At 40.1% G+C, this 19,380-nt stretch overlaps 1 protein-coding gene across 1 annotated transcript; it reads left to right on the top strand.

Annotated features, from left to right (window-relative positions):
* Window positions 1-233: 233 nt before the first annotated feature.
* On the top strand, window positions 234-18,604 carry LOC148815101 (alpha-tectorin-like). The gene is made up of 23 exons (XM_088905822.1): window positions 234-279; window positions 1,085-1,108; window positions 2,057-2,184; window positions 2,871-3,149; window positions 3,490-3,585; window positions 4,726-4,978; window positions 5,064-5,476; window positions 5,728-6,304; window positions 6,822-7,411; window positions 7,798-8,368; window positions 8,895-9,493; window positions 9,941-10,496; window positions 10,995-11,191; window positions 11,475-11,873; window positions 12,784-13,070; window positions 13,447-13,715; window positions 13,998-14,117; window positions 15,311-15,495; window positions 16,188-16,348; window positions 16,798-17,046; window positions 17,675-17,837; window positions 17,922-18,024; window positions 18,561-18,604. Exons 1-23 carry the CDS (start codon window positions 234-236, stop codon window positions 18,602-18,604), a joined length of 6,309 nt encoding a protein of 2,102 aa, XP_088761948.1.
* Window positions 18,605-19,380: the final 776 nt, after the last annotated feature.

Raw genomic sequence — 19,380 nt, forward strand, 5'->3', positions numbered from 1 at the left:
TGGTGGAGGGGAGTCCCCATTAACTGTAAAGCGCTTTGAGTGGAGTGTCCAGAAAAGCGCTATATAAGTGTAAGCAATTATTATTATTATTATGTCATACATTTCACAGGTTTGAAGAATGCATCGTTTTCTTTATTGATGATTAAACAGAAAAACGATTGAACATGTTGCATCTTCAGTTCTCTCCTGCATGTCTTTGTACAGTAGGTGTCAATCTGAAGTGCCTATTGAAGATGGGTAGAGGTCTGCTTGTCCTCACAGTACTGCAGCTGCTGTTTGGTGAGTTCCATTTACAGTATATACAAAATTCAGCATTTCTAACAGTGTTTTTTTAGAATGTCCTAAATTGATGGCATATTGTCTGCAAACTATTTCATGCTAACAATGTACATTGCACAATTTTTATCAGCATTTACAATGGGATTATAGAAATACACAAGACTCCTGAATTTTTTATTTTCTTTAAAAACATTAGTAGCAGACAACTACACAGCTGAACTAATAGTAAGAAAAATATTTATTATAATACAGTATGTAGGTCAGTATTTACTGTATACTTTAAGCTTAGCTGTAGATAGGATTTGATTTAATCTTGTGGTGGCATCTCGATAAAACATTTGACTTGGGCATTTTTAACTACAAGCCTTTCACCTGGTTCTTAATGTCCTTCCTTATCCTGCTAATATCATAGTAAACACCTTCTAAGCTAAGTTAGGTGTTAGGTTTTAATTTATCTTTTTCATGAAAGAAATATCAACATTTATTAACTCACACCCATCTTTTCATTATAGCTTTTATTGTATGATTTAGTTTTACAAAGTTAAAAAGCAATAATGTGCTGAACTCCTACACTTTCTGTGTGTATTATATGTGTGGTATTCATATATTACATGTGGCTTTTTGAAAAGGGTAGACTGTACATAATAAATATGTGAATATATATGTATAGCTCTTTTTTACTTTTTTATTTGTAAACGTCCATAAATGTTTCAGTGATTCAGCCTTTTTCAATACACCTTGCTTTAGATACAAATTGAAGCTAATGGTTTACGTCTAATTTCTTCCCATTTTATTTTCTTCTCAGATGAAGCGGTCAAGGCTCAAACAGGTAACTACTGTGTGAACGTTGTTCAGTCTGAATTTCTGATCATTGTAATGTGCACACTGGTTGAAGAGTACCAGAATAGCCCATGTTTTTTTTAATTACTTTAAAGTAAGAATTCTCTAGGTCAAGTAAAGTATCAAATTAAAAAGCTTTATCAGTGTAAGAAATATATCCATACATAACCAAGGGCTGCTAATCTTAATAAATAGCTGAACAGAATATTACAGATATAGGTAGCAAATTGGGACTAATAAAAACAAAACTATAATTAAAAATGAGATATAAGCTTAGACAGTAGGTTTGTTTCAATTGTTCCTCCAAAACTAAGATCAAAGCCACATTGTTTTCTGATAATAACAGTTTATTAGCAGATTTTCTGTTGATGCCCCAGTATAAAACCCAGAGCAGACCCAGGGGGCTAAGAGTGAGCAAACTAAGGTTCACACCTCCAAAAACAAATCTGAATTGTACAGACTTCAGCTACTTATTCAAATTTCTTTGAATCTTAAAGATGGAAAAAAAAATGTTTTATATGCTGACTTGGTATAATTTATGTACACATCTGTACAAAGAAAACATTTTGTGTTATGTTCTGAAAAGGTATGTAGTATAATAAACTATTTTATATAATAATATGTGTAATTTGCAGTTCTGTGTTAATACCTTTGATAAATGTTAATACCTTTACTATGGGTGATGTACAGAATAATATCTGTGATATACAGTAAATATATATATAATAAAGTATTATAAATGTGTAGCTGTAAAAAAAGCATTTGTTAATCATGCTGTATAAACTATGTTAACACAGAATGTACTGATAAAACAAACAATGTATAGTAAAAATAATGTATCACAATGACTAAAAACACAAGATAAATTTTCTACAATGTATGGGCAACTCAGCAAATATTAGCTAAGTCAATTGTTTCCAAACTGTTTAATTCCCAGGACATTTCTACTCCTTTGGTATCACCAATGGAGACACAGCCACGCCCCGTGTTGATGATGGAAGCTCTCCTGTAGTCTCCCTTGCTGTCAACATTCCCTTCTTTGGACAAATATACCACCAGTTATATGTGAGAAGAGCTGTCTCTTCACCTAAATAATTCATATACAACAACGTAAAAACAATTTCTCATTTAAAAATTTTAAAGACCTATAAAAAGGAAAATACAGCACTTTTTATAATCCCCAAGAAGAATGATGAAGACCTCTATAACATTACTCCTAAATTAGGAATGAACAGTAGATTGTGTGTCATGCTGGTGGAATCACTGTCATAATGTAAGACATGGTGCTGTATGGCTTTGCTTGAAGACCTGAGTTTTGAGATAGCACATTTGTTAACTGCTGGTGGGAGCAAAACTGAGCAGAACTCACCTATTCCTGAGAATCTGGGGTTCAGATACACAGTAGAAGCCCGTATTGCACTGGGATAACATCATACCTAGACTGACTGAGTACAAGCCACCAGAGCTTCATACTCTATGCCTGGTACTGGGTATGGGATAAATGGATATTTAAAATTGTATTTTTAGATAACAAAATATAATCAAAATATTTTTAAAGGAAGACATGTCTTAGTAGACAAGTATATTATTAAACAGCTCATATCCTGTGTGATTTGAGAAAGAAAAATGGCATGGTTTTTATATAACAACTTCAATTGTGTGACTTTTGATGCATTTGCTGTATATCTGCTCCAGAAACATCTGAATATACTGTATAGTGAAACCAGTCTTTTTCTCTTATTCTTTTTTAGGTGAACAACAATGGCTTCATAACATTTGACAGACCCATGAGTACTTATGTTCCCTATCGATTTCCGGCCCGCTCAGGCACTGACATCATTGCGGGTTTCTGGACCGATCTCGACGATAGAAACAATGGGATCATCTCATACCGACAGGTTACCAGTGGAAGTGTCCTTCAACAGGCTACAAGTGATATCAACCAATACTTCCCTCAGATCCAATTTACAGCCAGATGGGTTTTTATAGCAACTTGGGATAGAGTGGCCTATTACCCAAATAGTGGCACGGTAATTCTTTTAACATGAACTCAAAATAAATCTTACTACACAAAGAAACTATCAACACATAGGCAAAGAAATACAGTACATCAATGTATAGTGAGCTGTAAAAGTATTCACCTTCCAATGATGTTGAGTTTTGCTGAATCACAAATGATAACTAGATAACTAGAACTTGAATGCCCAAAATAAACACTTTAAAGGTAGTTCTTAAAACATCAACGCTTTCTTCTTCATTCTTACACATTTCAATCTACCCTTGGAAATTACTCCCACAGTGTATTCTGGTTGATTAAAATATTGATTTACAGTCACTCCATACCTTAAACATCATGCTTCTGTTTTTTAGGAAACTACATTCCAGGTTGTTCTTATCTCAGATGAGACATATTCTTTTGTTCTCCTGAACTATGGAATTATAGCAGCAACTAATAAAGATATAGAGGTGAGTATAACCTTTGAAGGGAGTATTTCAATTACATAAAGGTCAGAATTAAGCTCCAACTTTGACCTTTGTAGAAGCTTTTTATGGTTTTCCCTGGCTCTATGCAAGTGTTTCCAGATTCATGGATTTAAGACTTGACCATAGTCTGATGGGCTTGCTGAAGGAGGTCTTAATGGTATTTCAAATCTTGTTTCAATCCTTATCCCTTGAAATCTATGTAATCCATCCATCTTCTAACCACCAGTCTGAGCAAGGCATACAGTACATAGACACAAACACGGACATGAACACACTCACACAAGGGCTAATTTTCCCAGAAGCAAATTAACCTGCCAGTATGCCTTGGGACTGTGGGAGGAAAGTGGAGCACCTTGCAGAAATCCACATGAACATGGGATACAAACTCCTAACACATAACACCCCAGGTCCAGAACTGAACCGAGGCCCTAGTAATAACCTTGTTAGAACCTCCTTTTGATCCTCTCCTGTTTGTTGACTTGGGTTTCTACTGTTTCCTGTTTCCTTTTCTCCAGAATATTTTAATTTGATGATTGTTATAACTGACCCTAGATCTAGGGCACCCAAATTGTACAGTGACACCATTCAACATTGTTCCCAAGACATGGTAATTACATTTCTTTTTAGGGAGCCAGTGATATGTAGTAACCCAGTGATCTTAAAGTGTAAGAATATCCGAAAACAGCCCTTAGCTCCTAAACCTCAAAATAATGTTTACAACAATAACATTGACAGGTTGGATTAATTTCTTAATGAATTGATTAATTTCTTGACCATTTTTTAATATTCACTATTTCCTTTTGTTTTTATAGGTAATAACGGTAATAGATTGTGTTTTAAGGTCTATATATATTGAAATGCAAAAATTATTTGTTCACCTTTTCATTTATTGCATTTCTAATCCATCAGTATAGTAAAGTAAAACCTCAAGGTTGAAGGTACAAACAGTTCTCTTTGTTTTTTCCAGCCCAAAGATACGACATTTAAAAAGTATGCAAGTGCTGTACTGTATTTTCATGGATTCCTGGTTGTTCATTGTGATGACTGATCCAATAACAGACAGGAATGCCCAATCTGCTATACTGTCTAGGAATGATATTCTTTCTTTTTCCTCTCCTTCAGGCTGGATATGACACAAGAACCTCAGACCATCATTTTGTCATCCCTGGATCCTTTCAAAGCAACATTACCAATCTGATGCACACCAGCAATGTCAATGTTCTGGGACGCTGGGCATTTCGTACTGATTCTGGAAACACCGGCTGCATGTTTAATGGTAGTGTACCTGATCAATGTGTTTATGTTAATGGTGATGATAATAGTGCTGACGGTGGTGGGAATTCATGTTGCAATGACTGTGCTTATGTTGATGATGGTAATGATGTTGAAAATGAATAAATACTGTAATGTGTATAAATAGCAAGTTGAGGTAAAAACAGTTAAACCCTATTTCTTTAAAGGCAATCCGGTGCAGGTGGGATACAGCTTTTGGAGTGACCGTACATGCCGGAGTAAGTGCACCTGTGTGAGCAGTGGCAATCTGAGATGCCAAACTCAGCCGTGTGGCTTCGACCAGGTGTGCCAGGTCTCCACTTTCCAGTACTCCTGCCAGACTGTGCAGAGAAGGACCTGCACCATTGCAGGGGACCCCCACTACTACACCTTCGACGGCAGACTCTTTCACTTCCAGGGCACCTGCACATACGTTCTCTCCCAGACCTGTGGCAGCAGAGCCCAGGGGTTAGCGCCTTACCGCGTGGAGGGCAAGAACGAAAACCGCGGGAGCACGGTGGTGGCGTGGACAAAGCTCGTGCGGATTATTGTCTACGGAGAGGAGATTGAGCTGGTGAAGGGCAACACAGCTCAGGCCAAGGTTTGTGCTGGGTAACCAAACTTTTAGAATTGGAAATTTATTTGAGTGAACAGATTGATTTTTTTTGCTTTAAATAAGGGCTTGTAGTTTTCAATTTTAATAGATCAACACCAATCAAACAAACTTGACTCAAGCAAGTCAGTGTAAATCTTGAATCGGTTCAGTGTTGAAAGTGAAAGCCTTTTTTATCTTTTGGACTGAGCTTATTGCAATTTCTTATGTCACTGTTTCCTATGTTTATGCATCTACAGGTAAACGGCAGCTTTGCCACAGCTCCTTTCTCTCTGCACAATGGGACTGTCCGTATCTATCAGACTGGATTCTCTCTGGCAGTCAGCACTGACTTTGGCTTGACAGTGGCATATGACGGCTACAGCTATGTTACCATCAGTGTGCCATATGACTACCTCAATGCCACCTGTGGCCTCTGTGGCACCTTCAATAACAACCCTGCAGACGATTTTCTCTCCTCTTCTGGCAGCGTCCTCAGCTCCGATGTCAACTTTGCCAACAGCTGGCAGGTGTACAGTGATAGTGAACCAGGCTGTCAGCCTCCTTGTGTGGGGGCATCTTGTGCAGTGTGCCAGCCACAACAACGAACCCTCTTTTCCAGCATTTCCCACTGTGGCATACTGGAAAATCCTGTGGGAGCCTACAATGTCTGCCATTCTAGGCTGCCCCCTAGCTCTTTCGTAGAAAGCTGTGTCTATGACTTATGTGTGGGTAGAGGATACCAGCCTATCTTGTGCCAGGCACTGAATGTCTATGCCACCCAGTGCCAAAAGGAAGGACTCCGTCCTGGTCAATGGAGAAGACAAGGATTCTGCGGTAGGAGCATATTCTTTGATTAAATTGAAAGTAAAGATGTACTGTATACTTCTCTTCATGCTTAAGGATCACACAAATGATATATCTTCCACTTGTCACTTTAGTGCAAGTTTTAATTGACATCTGTCTCATCTATCAGTGTTTGTGTATTGGTGTGAACTGTTTTTCTACACTGCTGTGTTCTGGGACAATCAGATAGAAATACAGAACATAATTCAGCTTTCTTCAGACACCTGATTTACAGTTTAATAGGCTCTTACTGCTGTTTTACCAGTTGGCACTGAGAACAATTCACCCACATACCAAAACATTAGTGTGTGAGAGAAGGCATCTTGAAAGATAATTACCATGATGTATTATTTTACTCCTTTTATGATAAAAATATGAATTAAGGAATTGTGATAAAAATATTGCATTTAAATAGTTTAGTATTTAATAGCTGACAGCTACATTTTGGTTTAATCAATTACAAATGATAATAAAAATGATCAGCCTTGTTTGTTTGAATTCTTTCCAGAAATCACTTGCCCTGCCAACAGCCACTTTGAACCTCAGGGCACAGGATGTCCTGCTACATGCGCTGACCCTCAAGCGCCATCCCACTGCCCTCTGCCCTCTCAGGAGAGCTGTATATGTGACACAGGGTTTGTTCTGAGTGCAGGGACGTGCGTTCCTGCTGCCCAGTGTGGATGCACCTTTGAGGGGCGGTACTACAGTTTCGGCCAGACCGCGCTGTTGGGTGAGGATTGCGGCCGCAGGTGCACATGCCAAAATGGTCAGATGAGCTGCCAGGCTCATGCGTGTGGCCCCCAGGAGGCCTGCCGCATTGAGAATGGTGAGCGCAGCTGCTACCCCCTGAGCTATAACATGTGCTGGGTGGAAGGGAGCAGGCGGTACCGCACTTTTGACGGGCTGACATTCGAGTACCCTGGAGCCTGTAGCCTGACCCTGTCCAAGGTGATGGGGCAGTCCTCCTTGCGCCGCTTCCTGGTGACTGCTAAGAAGGTACCCAGAGGCACACCGGGAGTTGACTTTGCCCGAATCCTGAGATTTGAGACCAGTGGTGTGGAGATTTCCATTGAAATGGGACCAAATCCCATTGTACAGGTTAGTGCCTAGACCTTTGCTTTTTATCCTCACCTGTATTAGGATTTTAATTTGCGGATACATATATTTGCTTCCTTTTATTGCTAAATCTTGTTTCCATTACGCCTGGAAGTTTACCTAAAATGTACAGTTTCCACTAAGGAAAGTATATTTTCCATCACAAAACCACAAAACCTTTTCTAGCAATTAGAGGGTTTAATAATAAACAGAGGACATACTTGTACAGCATATATAGCTACAAAATAAATCAGTTGAATGACATTTTTATATATTCTAAAGAGAATGGCAGGAAAATATTTTTTGTACATAGATTCTTGGGAGTCTTGACTGTGGTGGGTCCCTCAGAAAGCCAATGTGTCACCTTCTGTACTCTTTCATATTTTCAGGTGGGTGGACAGAGTATAAGCCTGCCTTTCAGAAGAGAGACAGAAGGGGTCCAGGTGTACTTGGCCAGTTTGAGCCGGGTGGTAGTACAGACTGACTTTGGTGTCCGCATGGAAGCAGACTGGCCTCACCTGGTGAGGTTGACGGTTCCCAGCACTTACAATGGGACACTTGGAGGGCTCTGCGGGAACGACAACGGATATGTCGGGGATGAGTTTTGGACTCCTGATGGTTCATTTGCAAATGACTCCCAGTCCTTTGGAGACAGCTGGCGGGATGGGAGCCTGTCTGCCTACTGTGTGGAGAACTTGCCCAACATCTCAGTACGCAGTGGAGGCAACAGCAGCCAGTACCTCTCCGGTCAGTTCTGTGGTATAATGGCTCTGCCCCAAGGGCCGTTTGGCCAGTGCCAGGGCAGGTTCAATCCGAGCGAGAGGATTGACAACTGCGCGAGGGATATGTATCGGCAAGGGGGAGCCAGTGAGGTGCTGTGTGAAGCCCTGCGCAATTATGCTCTGCTGTGTCAACAGAATGGCATTGCCATCTCCCACTGGAGGAACCTCACAAACTGTCGTAAGTATTTACTGTGTCTGGCTATTTGTCCTCATGTCCGATTGCGATATGAGCGCTCTTATAAAAGTTCACTCTGTAGGCAGCTGTACAAATAGCAAGAGGTACAAGCATTACCTTTTGACTAAGAAATATCTTATATAGCATCCACCAATTAAATTTTGTGCCAGACCCAGACGAAATAGTTGCAGACCAACAACTATTACTCTATTACATGGAAGGATATGGAAATAATAATATGAGCTAAGCATTTGCTAGATTTTGATTTAGAAATGGCAGGCCTTGCTTAATGAACTTGAGTTCTTTAAACAGGTGGAAAATGATTCTTAAAACTTTGAACTTGTTACAAAAGTTCAAAGCATGGTACAAAAGAAGCATCAGAGAGTTTTCTCTTGTCCTAAATTCTTACATACTGTTTATCAGCCATTATTAAAAGCTCTATTTTCACAAAGTAATGCTTTTGCAGATTGGTTAATAGAAGGTAGAAGGTCTTGTCACGCAATGTCTCATTCACTTCTTTCCCTGCCAGAAATAAACTGTCCACCTCACAGCCACTACGAGCTTTGTGAGACCTCCTGCCCGGCTGCTTGCCCGTCGCTCTCCTTCCCTTTCACCTGCCAGGGAACTTGCCAAGAGGGATGCCAGTGTGACAATGGCTTCATCTTAAGCAACGGCCAGTGTGTGTCTCCCATTGACTGTGGCTGTCAATATCAGGGTCGGTACTACCGGGGCGGGCAGAGCTTCTGGGATGGAGACGGGTGCCACAACTTTTGCCAGTGCAACGGAACCACAGGGAATGTCCAATGCTCACCGGCTTCCTGTGGGGAACTGGAATCCTGCCGTATCGTAGGAGATGATTATGGCTGCCACCCTAAACCCCATGGCACTTGTGTTGCTGCTGGAGATCCACACTACCTGACCTTCGACGGAAGAGCCTTTGACTTCCAGGGAACCTGTGACTATGTGCTGGCGACGCTCTGCAACTCTTCCACAGGGCTACCAAACTTTCAGATTGAGGCACGCAATGAGAGGTGGCAAGGTCTCTCAGTATCTGTTACCTCAGACGTGTTCGTACAGGTCTACGGGAACGTGGTGCACATCTCTCGAGGGTGGAGTGGGACAGTAGAGGTAATGGATCACTCACATCCATGTACTGTACCTCCTTTACTAATAATTTTGCACTTAGCTTTTCTGTGGTTCATTTATCAGGACCATGGGATTACCATGATATATCATGATAATTACATTTATATAAACATTGTGATGATGCTGGGGGTGTGGTCATCAAATATACTTTCAGTAAGTGGATCTTGAGACAAAAGACTCCTTAAATTGCATTGTGTTTTAAGGTTCTTATATTTATGTGCACAATTAAAAAATGAAAGCCTAGCTCATGGATGGAGCTTATCAATCCTTCTAACCCTGCTATCAAATATTTTTAAGTAGCTATTTTAATTTGGGATATGATAAATACATATATTAATGTGCTTCACTTCAGTTTTTAATATGAGTTTTGTGTGAAATCCCTAGCTTCTGACAATCACACATAATCACTCTTCATTTCTTTCTCCTCAGGTTGATGATGTGACTAAGAATCTCCCAATTCTCCTGCAAAGGGGTCAAGTGTCTGTTTATCAGAGTGGCATTTACACCTTCGTCAGTGTTGACTTCGGCTTAACTGTCAGCTACGATGGCAACAGTGTTGTCTCTATCACCCTGCCTCCACATTTCAGAGGGCGCACCTGCGGTCTGTGCGGCAACTTCAACGGCCAGCCAGCAGATGACTTTGTCACCCGCTCGGGGGCCCTGGCGCCAACTCCCTTCGACTTTGGCTCAAGCTGGAAGACAGCCAGCAACCGCAGCTGCAGTGATGGCTGTGGTAACTCATGCCCAGCATGCCCTGATGATAGAGTGGCCCGGTCGCACTGTGAAGTTATTCAGGCCAGCAATGGATCTCTGGCTTTCTGCCACTCCACTGTCAGCCCAAACACATACTTCAACGACTGTGTTTTCGATGTCTGCCTCTCCAGAAACCGTAATGATGTCTTGTGCAGGGCCGTCCAGGCATATGTTGGTGCCTGCCAGGCAGCAAATGTCAGATTGCTCCCCTGGAGGCAAGGCACACCATGTGGTAAGGGCAAGCCTACTAATAGTACAGGCTTTGCATGTTGGACACCTTGTGATGTGTCTTCTATTTGACTGTTAGAGAGGCTTGAAAGAGGTTTGGGGTTTTTAAAAGGGATTCTGTACTCCATATTTATTTAAATTATGACTCACTGGTTGCATTGCAGAAGCAAAGATGCTTTCCTCTCCAATCTTACCACAAAAGATGTGCAGTTCAGTCATTTTAAAAGTCTCTCATTACTGATATAATATGGTGGCCTGTCACAACATAATCATACAAAGACAAATGTCTTTGAAAGGATCTAAGCTTTACCATTTTTATTTTTCTTGATTTTAGGAGCCTAAACTCTGGAGGATGTTAAAACACACATAATACACAGTATAGGACTAATAAGGAAACAGAGTGTTCAGTGTTAATAAAGAAAACTGTTCACCAGCTCTTTAAATGGTTACAGAATAATCCAGTATAAGAAATGAAAGCATTGTGTACTGTTTACCTTTGCAGCTATCTCCTGTCCGGCACACAGCCATTATGAGATGTGTGGCACCGAGTGTGGACAGACCTGTGCTGGCACAATCGATGCGCACTGCGATCAGACCTGCTCAGAGGGCTGTTTCTGCGATCAGGGTTTTTTCAGAAGTGGAGATCGCTGTGTCCCTGTGGAGGAATGTGGCTGCCAATATGATGGATTTTACTACAATGTGAGTACAATTAGAAATTTAGATATACTGTAGGCTATTTGTCTGGCACCAAAGATTTTTCTTTGACATTTAATTACCATTTGCTTGTCATTATAGCCTACATAAAAGCTGTGACAAAATATTCAGTCTACCCTACATCTTCCTTCTATTCTTGGCATGCGCAGAACAAAGTGTAGGTAGTGTGTTTGAGGAATCACTTTATTTTTACTCACTAATACATCTCAAACTTTTTTGATGCTCTATCTTGGCTGAGATTTCAGTTTTTCTTAAATTGCCTGCCCAGGTTGGGGAAACAATCTGGACACCAGGATGTTCACAGCGGTGCATGTGTCACGCCCACCAAGACTTGCGCTGTGTGGCAGCCAGCTGCACGCCCAAGCAGGAGTGTACCATTCGGAGAGGTCAGCTGGGGTGCTTTGACCTCCTGTCTACCTGCACAGTTACGGGAGACCCACACTACTTCACCTTTGATGGGGCCGTGGCTCACTTCCAGGGCACCTGCTCGTATGAGATCTCCAGGACCTGCGGCAATGTGACCTCTGGAGACAGTGCCTTCCGCGTTGTCGCCAAAAATCGCCATCACGGGAGCACGCTGGTCTCTTTTGTTTCTGCTGTGGACATCTGGCTTTCTGAGGGAGGACAGGAGACACACATTTCCATTGGCACGAGTAGAAGTGTGCAGGTACTATATATAATAACATAAGAAGGGTAGATAAAGAAAATAGGTCATTTTGTCCATCTAGTGTGTTTGTTTGTTTGTTTGTTTGTTTGTTTGTTTGTTTGTTTGTTTGTTTGTTTAAAACTGATCTTTGAATCTTGTCTAGCACCTGCTTTGAAGAACCCAGGTTATCAACTTTAACCGAACCGAACGCAACGCAGAGATGAACCGAGCCTTTTGAGAATTAGATCAGTGAAAGATTAAATAATAAAAAGGGAAACTTTTGAACACTAAAAGAGAAATGCTGGTTGATCAAATGCTTGTCTGACTCAGATGTTTCTCAAGGGAGAAGTAACATGTTAGGCTGTGCAAACGTAAAGTGCTGAATGAAATAAAATTGGATAGAAGAATAAGAAAAGAAGATTTCTACATGTAAAAGTTACTAGAAACACTTAAAATAAACACATCTCTATTCATTGATTCTACTTATGGAAACAAGTGTTTTTATTTATAAGTCATGAGCAAAACTCTTCCAGCATGTTCTTGAGACAAGGGTGATAGCCTTTGAGTGGAAAAGCTTTGCTAGATTTTTTTGTTCCAGGCTGTCTTAACCCTTATTGTAAAAAGTGTCTTAAGTTCTCAAGTTTTAAATGCTTTTCCAATTATTTTTTAGTTATTTCCTCTGGTTACTCCCAGCCATTAGAAGAGTGACACAACCCTATCTAATAATTATGGACCAATGTGTCTCAATTTGTGTGGAAGGTATTATAGCACCTAAATTACAGAATTGAATATATGGGTAAAAGTAAACATGCTTATGTTTCTGTGTTTTTAATTAAACTGTTGTGCAAATGGAGTGGAGACATGAAGCCATTTCCGTCTAGTGCTCATTATGCCATTGTGTCTTATTTCTCTTTCTTTTTAATCATCTAAGGTGAACAACAGGGCAATCTCCATTCCTTCTGCCATTGGGTCTGTTGCTCAAGTGTCCTGGGACAGGGACTTTGTGGTGGTAAACGCCTCGAATGCCCTGGAAGTACACTTCAATGGGAGGAGCACCCTGTTCGTCAGGCTTGGGCAGAGTCACCGCAGCTCTGTGTGCGGGATGTGTGGGAATTTCAACGGAGATCCAGCAGATGACAAAGATCTGCCTAATGGATTGCCTGCAGGGAGCGATGAAGAATTTGGCAATGGGTGGATATCAGACACTAGCTCCCCAGGGTGAGATAACGGGAGTTCTTTCAAACTTTGGGAGCTGAGGAGCCATTTAAAAAGAAGTAAAATGTTCAGCCTTGCAAATAATAGGGATTTTACATACTAAGCTCTGTATCCTTATAGTTTCCAGAAATCCCAGTAATCACCGCCTTTTTATTGTAAAAACTTAAGAACTGTGACTTTTTTCAGTTTTGTCAAAATGTTATAATACTGTTGGTAGTTGGTTAGTTATGCTCCTGTAATTAAGTAAAAATTTATGAAATATCACAAGCAAGATATAAGTAAAAACCTATAGTAAGTTAGCTGGCAGGTCTCCAGAAGAGGTTTTCCATGTATTTCATATTTACCAGTGTGTATCGTCTTTCCTGTCTGTGTGTCCCAGCTGTGGGGCACGTGTTAGGAGTGGAGCTCAGGGCTGTCCATTCCAGCAAGAGTACGCCGAGCTCTGCAGCATCATCAGCAACACCACAGGCCCCTTTGCAGAGTGTCACATCCACGTCGATCCTGAGCCATACGTCAGCGCCTGTGTGTATGACCTGTGTCTCTACACCCCCGTCAATGGAATCTTTTGCTCTGCTGTCAGTTCCTACGAGGCTGCCTGCGACATCCTGGGTCTTGATATTCCTGAGTGGCGCCCAAGTGTCCAGTGCCGTAAGCCAAACCTTTCCTCTGCTTTGGGCTATTATTATTCACCTAAGCTATTGATACTGAATCGAAAATTGATACTATTTTTTAAATTGTATTGAAACTTTGAATTATTATTTGAACCATGCTATATTAATAAATAATAAAGTGAAACCATTTAGCAATGTGTGGTTGACTGAGTACAATGATAAAAAGTGCTGTTGCTCTTACATATTAATAGTAGTGGTCAGTCAGTAGATGAGGAAGGACTATGTTGATTTTCTGTGTTGCTCTGTTGCTGTGTTCCAGCCCTGACAGACCCCTGTGAGCAGCTGCACTGTACTGACCAGGAGTGGTGTGGGGAGAAGGGTGGAGTCTATGGCTGCTTCTGCAATGAGGACCATGAACGCCCAAATGCCAACAACTATGGTAATATCCTAATAAGTCCTAATAGACTTTGGGGAGGGGACACTCAATCAATCAGCCAACCAGACAACTAATCAACCAATCAATTGTATTCTTATATAGAGCTTTGCATTCAGAGCACTCTGAAGATACTGTAGTAACAGACAAATAATTTCTGGATCCTGAGATGAAGTTTAAACAACTGAGTTTATTGCATGCAAGGAACAATAAGAACAAAGTATTGTTTGAAACACAGTTACAAAACTTCCAGTTTATAAAGCACATTTCAGCCATCTCTGACGTAGGTTGTTACCAAGGTAATGGGGGGAGGTCACAGTGTTCGGACAGTTCCCAGACTTTGACCACTCTTAATGGTCGGTTTTAGGTTTCCTTAGTTGGGGGGGTCTCTAGCTGGCATCTTGAATTCTTATCAGTTAACCCCCATCCCTGCCATAACTCAAAGCCTGGAATGTCTTGTGTCACAAGAAGTCTTTGTGCAGAAAGGAATCAGTTAACCCTCTCTTCACATCTTATATCTTTCTTCAACACTTTACATAAGTTAAGCATAAGAAGAAAAAGAATAATACAATTCAAGAGCTTATCTTGAATTTGGGTCGAATTCCATTTTGACAATGACAACCACACATGTGCAACACCCCTGATTGTACAGTAACTAATTCTACAGCGTCTTATTATTGTTTGAATTCAGCACAGTCAATATTCTAATCCACTCAGATTTACCTCCAAGCAAGAGGCGCAAGTCAGGATACAGCAATGATGGGACACCCGCCCATAGCAGAGCAGACACAGAGAAAAGCATGCACACACTCCCCAGGCCATTTTTTCCAGAACCACATTAACCCACCAGTATGTCTCTGGACTTTGGGACCTGGAGTACTCAGAGAAAACCCACATGGGGAGAACAGACAAACTTCATGCTGATAGCATCCTAGGAATTGAACCCAGAGCCCCAGAGATGTGAGGTAGCAATGCTAACCACTGCACCACCATGCTACCTATTGTTTAGTTTTAATTTAGTCACCACATTACAGTAAAGATTTTTATTCTTTAATTATTTTTTTTAATTAATGCTGTCTCTGCATAGTGATATGTGTGGCTGGTTCCATTATAATAAAGTGCACAGTTCAAGTTGAAGTCCAGATCTAAACAGTCAATGTCCCTAGACTGAACCTGATCTAAGGTGTTTCCTCTTGCAGACGCTCAGGAGACTTGTTTCAGCAGCTCGGGCACAATGTCACTGTCCAGATGCCTGCTGTTTGAAGAAGGATTCCCTCCTCACATTTTACATCTCAATGATCCCAGCTGCACTGGGACTGTCATCAATGGTCGGGTGGAATTTCTGTTTGACAATGACAATCACACCTGTGGAACATCACTGATGGTACAGTAACTGCTGTTATAGCGTATCTCATTGTGAGCATTCAGCACATTCAATATTCTAATCTACTCATCTTGACTGCCAGCATAGTGGTAGAAGCCAGTATTAAATAAGAGGAATCACACTGTGATTCCCAGCTTCTAATGTCTTGCTGTATGTCTGCATCCCTCATCACCGAAAAGAAAAATCAGAGGATGTTGCTCAGAAAATATCAGGGCTCAGGAAGAGGTTTTTCTGTCTGGTTACCTTTTCAGTAGACTGTGCTGTTGTGCCTTGAAGATGATTATCATTCTTCCCTTCTGACCTTTGGTTGTAGTTTTTGTAATCCATCACATTTCTTAATTTAAATGCACACTATCAATGTTAGGTTATGTGTTTTATCTCTGTATCTTTATTTAGTAGAAGTGATGCACAGAATTATGTGTGTCAGTGCCAAGTACAGTATATTAATTTGCCTGCTTTACACAGCTAGAAATTTATATTTGACATGTGTTATCAAGGTTTGCGACTGACCCTTATACAGTATAAGCCTGTAATACATCTGCAACATTATTTTTCCCAGTTATCAGTGATCTTTATTAGGATCTATGAAGTATTATCTTTTATGAAATAAAATATCAGATTTGTGGTACAGATTAATTATTAGTGGTTCACTTAGAAATCTTCTTACTTTCCCTTTTTTTGCTCCTTTTCAGACAAACGGCACACACTTCATCTACAACAACTCCATCCAAGGGGCCATTGACTCCAGTGGTGGGGTCATCAGTCGGACAAAGCAAATAGACCTGAAGTTCAGCTGCGAGTACTTACTGTCTGAGACCATGTCTTTGCGCTTTGGCATTCATCCCTTGGAGAGGTAGGCTGAGCTCTGTCAGTCTGACTGAACAGGAATTCAAATCTGTCTGTGAGCAACAAGCTTCTGTGAAATGTATTTACTTCTGTGAAAAACAATCTAGCTAATACAGCAAAAGGATGATAAGTTTAAAACAATACTGTATATTAGATCTAATTCATGCTGCTGCAACTCTCCCAGTTAAGTAGTTTTTAAGATATTAGATTGTTCTTTTAATCTTGTTTATGAGATCTATGAACATGAATGAAGCATAAAATAGTTTAATACTGTACAAAGGGAAAAACTTGGAGCACTTTCTCTTCATCTTCCTTTTAGCAAATGTATTTATTTGCTAAAGGAATATAAACATTGTTTTTGGCTTTATTTTTTACTTTAAAAATACTGATATAAACATGTGTATAAACAGTGAATGCATGTTTTTGGTGTTGGACAAAAAAAATCATTTTTAACAGCATTGTGAGGAGGAAGATACCATCAGGCATTGGGACCTACCAGGTGCGCTTGGTTCCTTACCAAGATCCACAGTTCAGTCATCCTTTCACGGGGTCTCAAGTGGACCTAGCGCTCAACCAGAGGGTTTATATTGGAGTTTCTGTGAGTGGGGTGGATGACCGGCAGTTCTCCAGTGTCCTTGAGTCCTGTTGGGCAACTCCTGTGAATGACCCATTTTACAGCATTCGATGGAATCTCATTACCCATGAGTAAGTTCTGTTCTTGACTCTTTTACCCTGTTTGAAGTAGCATTCCCCATACTGTACAAACACTTGTTACTACAGTATACATTACATTTTAGATCTACTGCATGAATATGATATTACACTTCCCCAGCTATGTTAGCTGTGTCTTGCCAAGCATCAAGCGATATCCTCGTAAATGAACTACTTCATTTTCTGCAACAATTCTCATGTGAAAATCAAACTGCCACCAGGGCTACATAATAAGCAATAATTGCAAATGTTGAAACATATACAGCATACATAGAGAACTACTTCTTTTTTTATGTTGTGCGCCTTTATATGAAGATTGTTAATTGTATATTACAACGTCTTTGGCACCTTCACCTGACCCATTTTCTCATAGACCTTTACAATCTTTCCCAAGACACTTGTTGAAAAATGGTAGGCGGGTTCAGAAGCTCTGAAGTCATCAGTGTGCAGAAAACTATTATGGAGAAAGCTGACATTTGTCGCCTCTAGCCTTTATAGTGGGTGAATGTCTTTCGTGCCAATGAACTGGACTGTTCCTCTTAGGAAGACAAGTACTCTTCTGCATCAAGAAGCACAGTGTTTTCCTCTACACTGTGTTTACACTGAATGCTCTGTGCTCCAGGTGCCCCAGCTCTGATGACAAGACGGTGGAGATCATCCAGAACGGTGTCTCTACCACCAGCCAGTTCTCCTTCATGATGTTTACATTTGCAGGAAACACCTCCACAATCTTTCTGCACTGTCAAGTCAAGATCTGCTTACTTGCAGGCAATGACTGCACTGCGGTAAGTAGAGCCCAAAACTCTACTTACAGTACATACATTTTACATAAATTGCATACTTTTTAATCCCTGTCCCTGTTTCCATAGCGGTGTTACCCAGGATACCATCGCAGAGTGGCCAGGGCTGTGAATTTCCATGATGGCACCTCAATTTCAATGGGCCCTCTGACTTGGTCACAGCAAAGATCAGGTACAAAATAGCCATTCAGAACATGTAGTGAAGAAGAGTAAATGTTTCATTATGTAATGGAACTCATAGGCATTGTTTAGACAATTATTATTTTGGTTACAGACGTGTATTTTCAGTGTGAATGGTTTGAAAGACTTCATTTTGTGCACATTAAAGAAATGTCTGGCAAGCCAAAGAGACATTTTTAAACTTTGCCAGTTAGGAAGATAATTGCAGGATCCCAAGACTGACACCAGGGAAATGAATGAGAAATAAAATAGCACTGCTTTGCACATATATTCAGACTTCATATAGTCTGTAGACTGTAGACAGGCAACACTTGGATATTCCAGTTTTGCTCAGTCTGTTTTTCCAATTGACTTATTGCTCTCTTCATTTCTTACAAGGAAACTGTTACTTAGTTAACTTATGTGTCAAATATTGACTGAGACAAAGCCCACAAATGAATGTGTTTTGAGTAAGAAACAATTTTGAAATGCCTGAATTATAATCCAGCATGAGTGTTTGACTGACCTGGTTAATCTGTCTTGTTCTAGATCGAAAAGTTCGATCTGTGACGGATGGCTCGTCTGTTTTCTAACCCAGCCTCCTTCTGCTGCTGTGTGTTATTAGTGCTATGCTGATGGGATAGATATCAGTGACCTTTCAAATTTAAAGACTAAATTTAGAGTTTCAGGGATACTTGTATTGGGGACACACTACTACCTTTTCATTGTCATTTAAGCAGTTGAATGTTTTGTATAGTATAGATGGAGTGAGTCATTAGTTATACAACATAGCTCTACCAATATTCCTAGACCCAGCCTTCACCAAACAAACTGTTTCTAATAAACAGAAGAATGCTAATTAGTAAGCAATTCAGCACATTCATAGTATTCACACTAGAATATCTCCATTTTGCAGTGTTTCATCTGATGAATTCTAATACTTTTGTAATACATAAAGTCCTATGAAGTCTGTTCTAACCTATCAGAGAAACATCAATATTGAGTTTTAAGATTTTTAGTGGTCCTGAAGAGTGACATTAATGTCTTGAAATAAATAAAACAATTTGTTCATGAGTTTTAGATTTTTTTTCTTTTTTTTTTAATTAATCCCAGTGAAGACAATCATAAAATGTTAAAACAGTAAATAAAATGGTATTGGTAAACTCTCTTTTCTGGTTATGTATATGCTCTTTACTAAATTAATCTCAAATATCAATTACAAATAGAAAATCAATGTTAGGGAGGATTTGTAATAGGCATTTAAACTTCTGAATATGTAAACAAAATCTGTTTTTTCAGTATTCTAAGTGTCAAATGTGGATTGTTTTTGAAGGATTAATAATACTAATAAAGGATTAATACTAATAAA

The sequence above is a fragment of the Atractosteus spatula genome, chromosome 25 (assembly GCF_055471065.1).
Source record: "Atractosteus spatula isolate fAtrSpa1 chromosome 25, fAtrSpa1.hap1, whole genome shotgun sequence".
Lineage (NCBI taxonomy): Eukaryota > Metazoa > Chordata > Actinopteri > Semionotiformes > Lepisosteidae > Atractosteus > Atractosteus spatula.

Excerpts from the sequence above, each read along its gene's own strand:
- LOC148815101 (XM_088905822.1), top strand. The coding sequence starts at position 234 with ATGGGTAGAGGTCTGCTTGTCCTCACAGTACTGCAGCTGCTGTTTG. Across the intron at positions 280-1,084 it reads AGTACTGCAGCTGCTGTTTG|ATGAAGCGGTCAAGGCTCAA; the intron begins GTGAGTTCCATT and ends TTTTCTTCTCAG. Across the intron at positions 13,071-13,446 it reads TCAGACACTAGCTCCCCAGG|CTGTGGGGCACGTGTTAGGA; the intron begins GTGAGATAACGG and ends TGTGTGTCCCAG.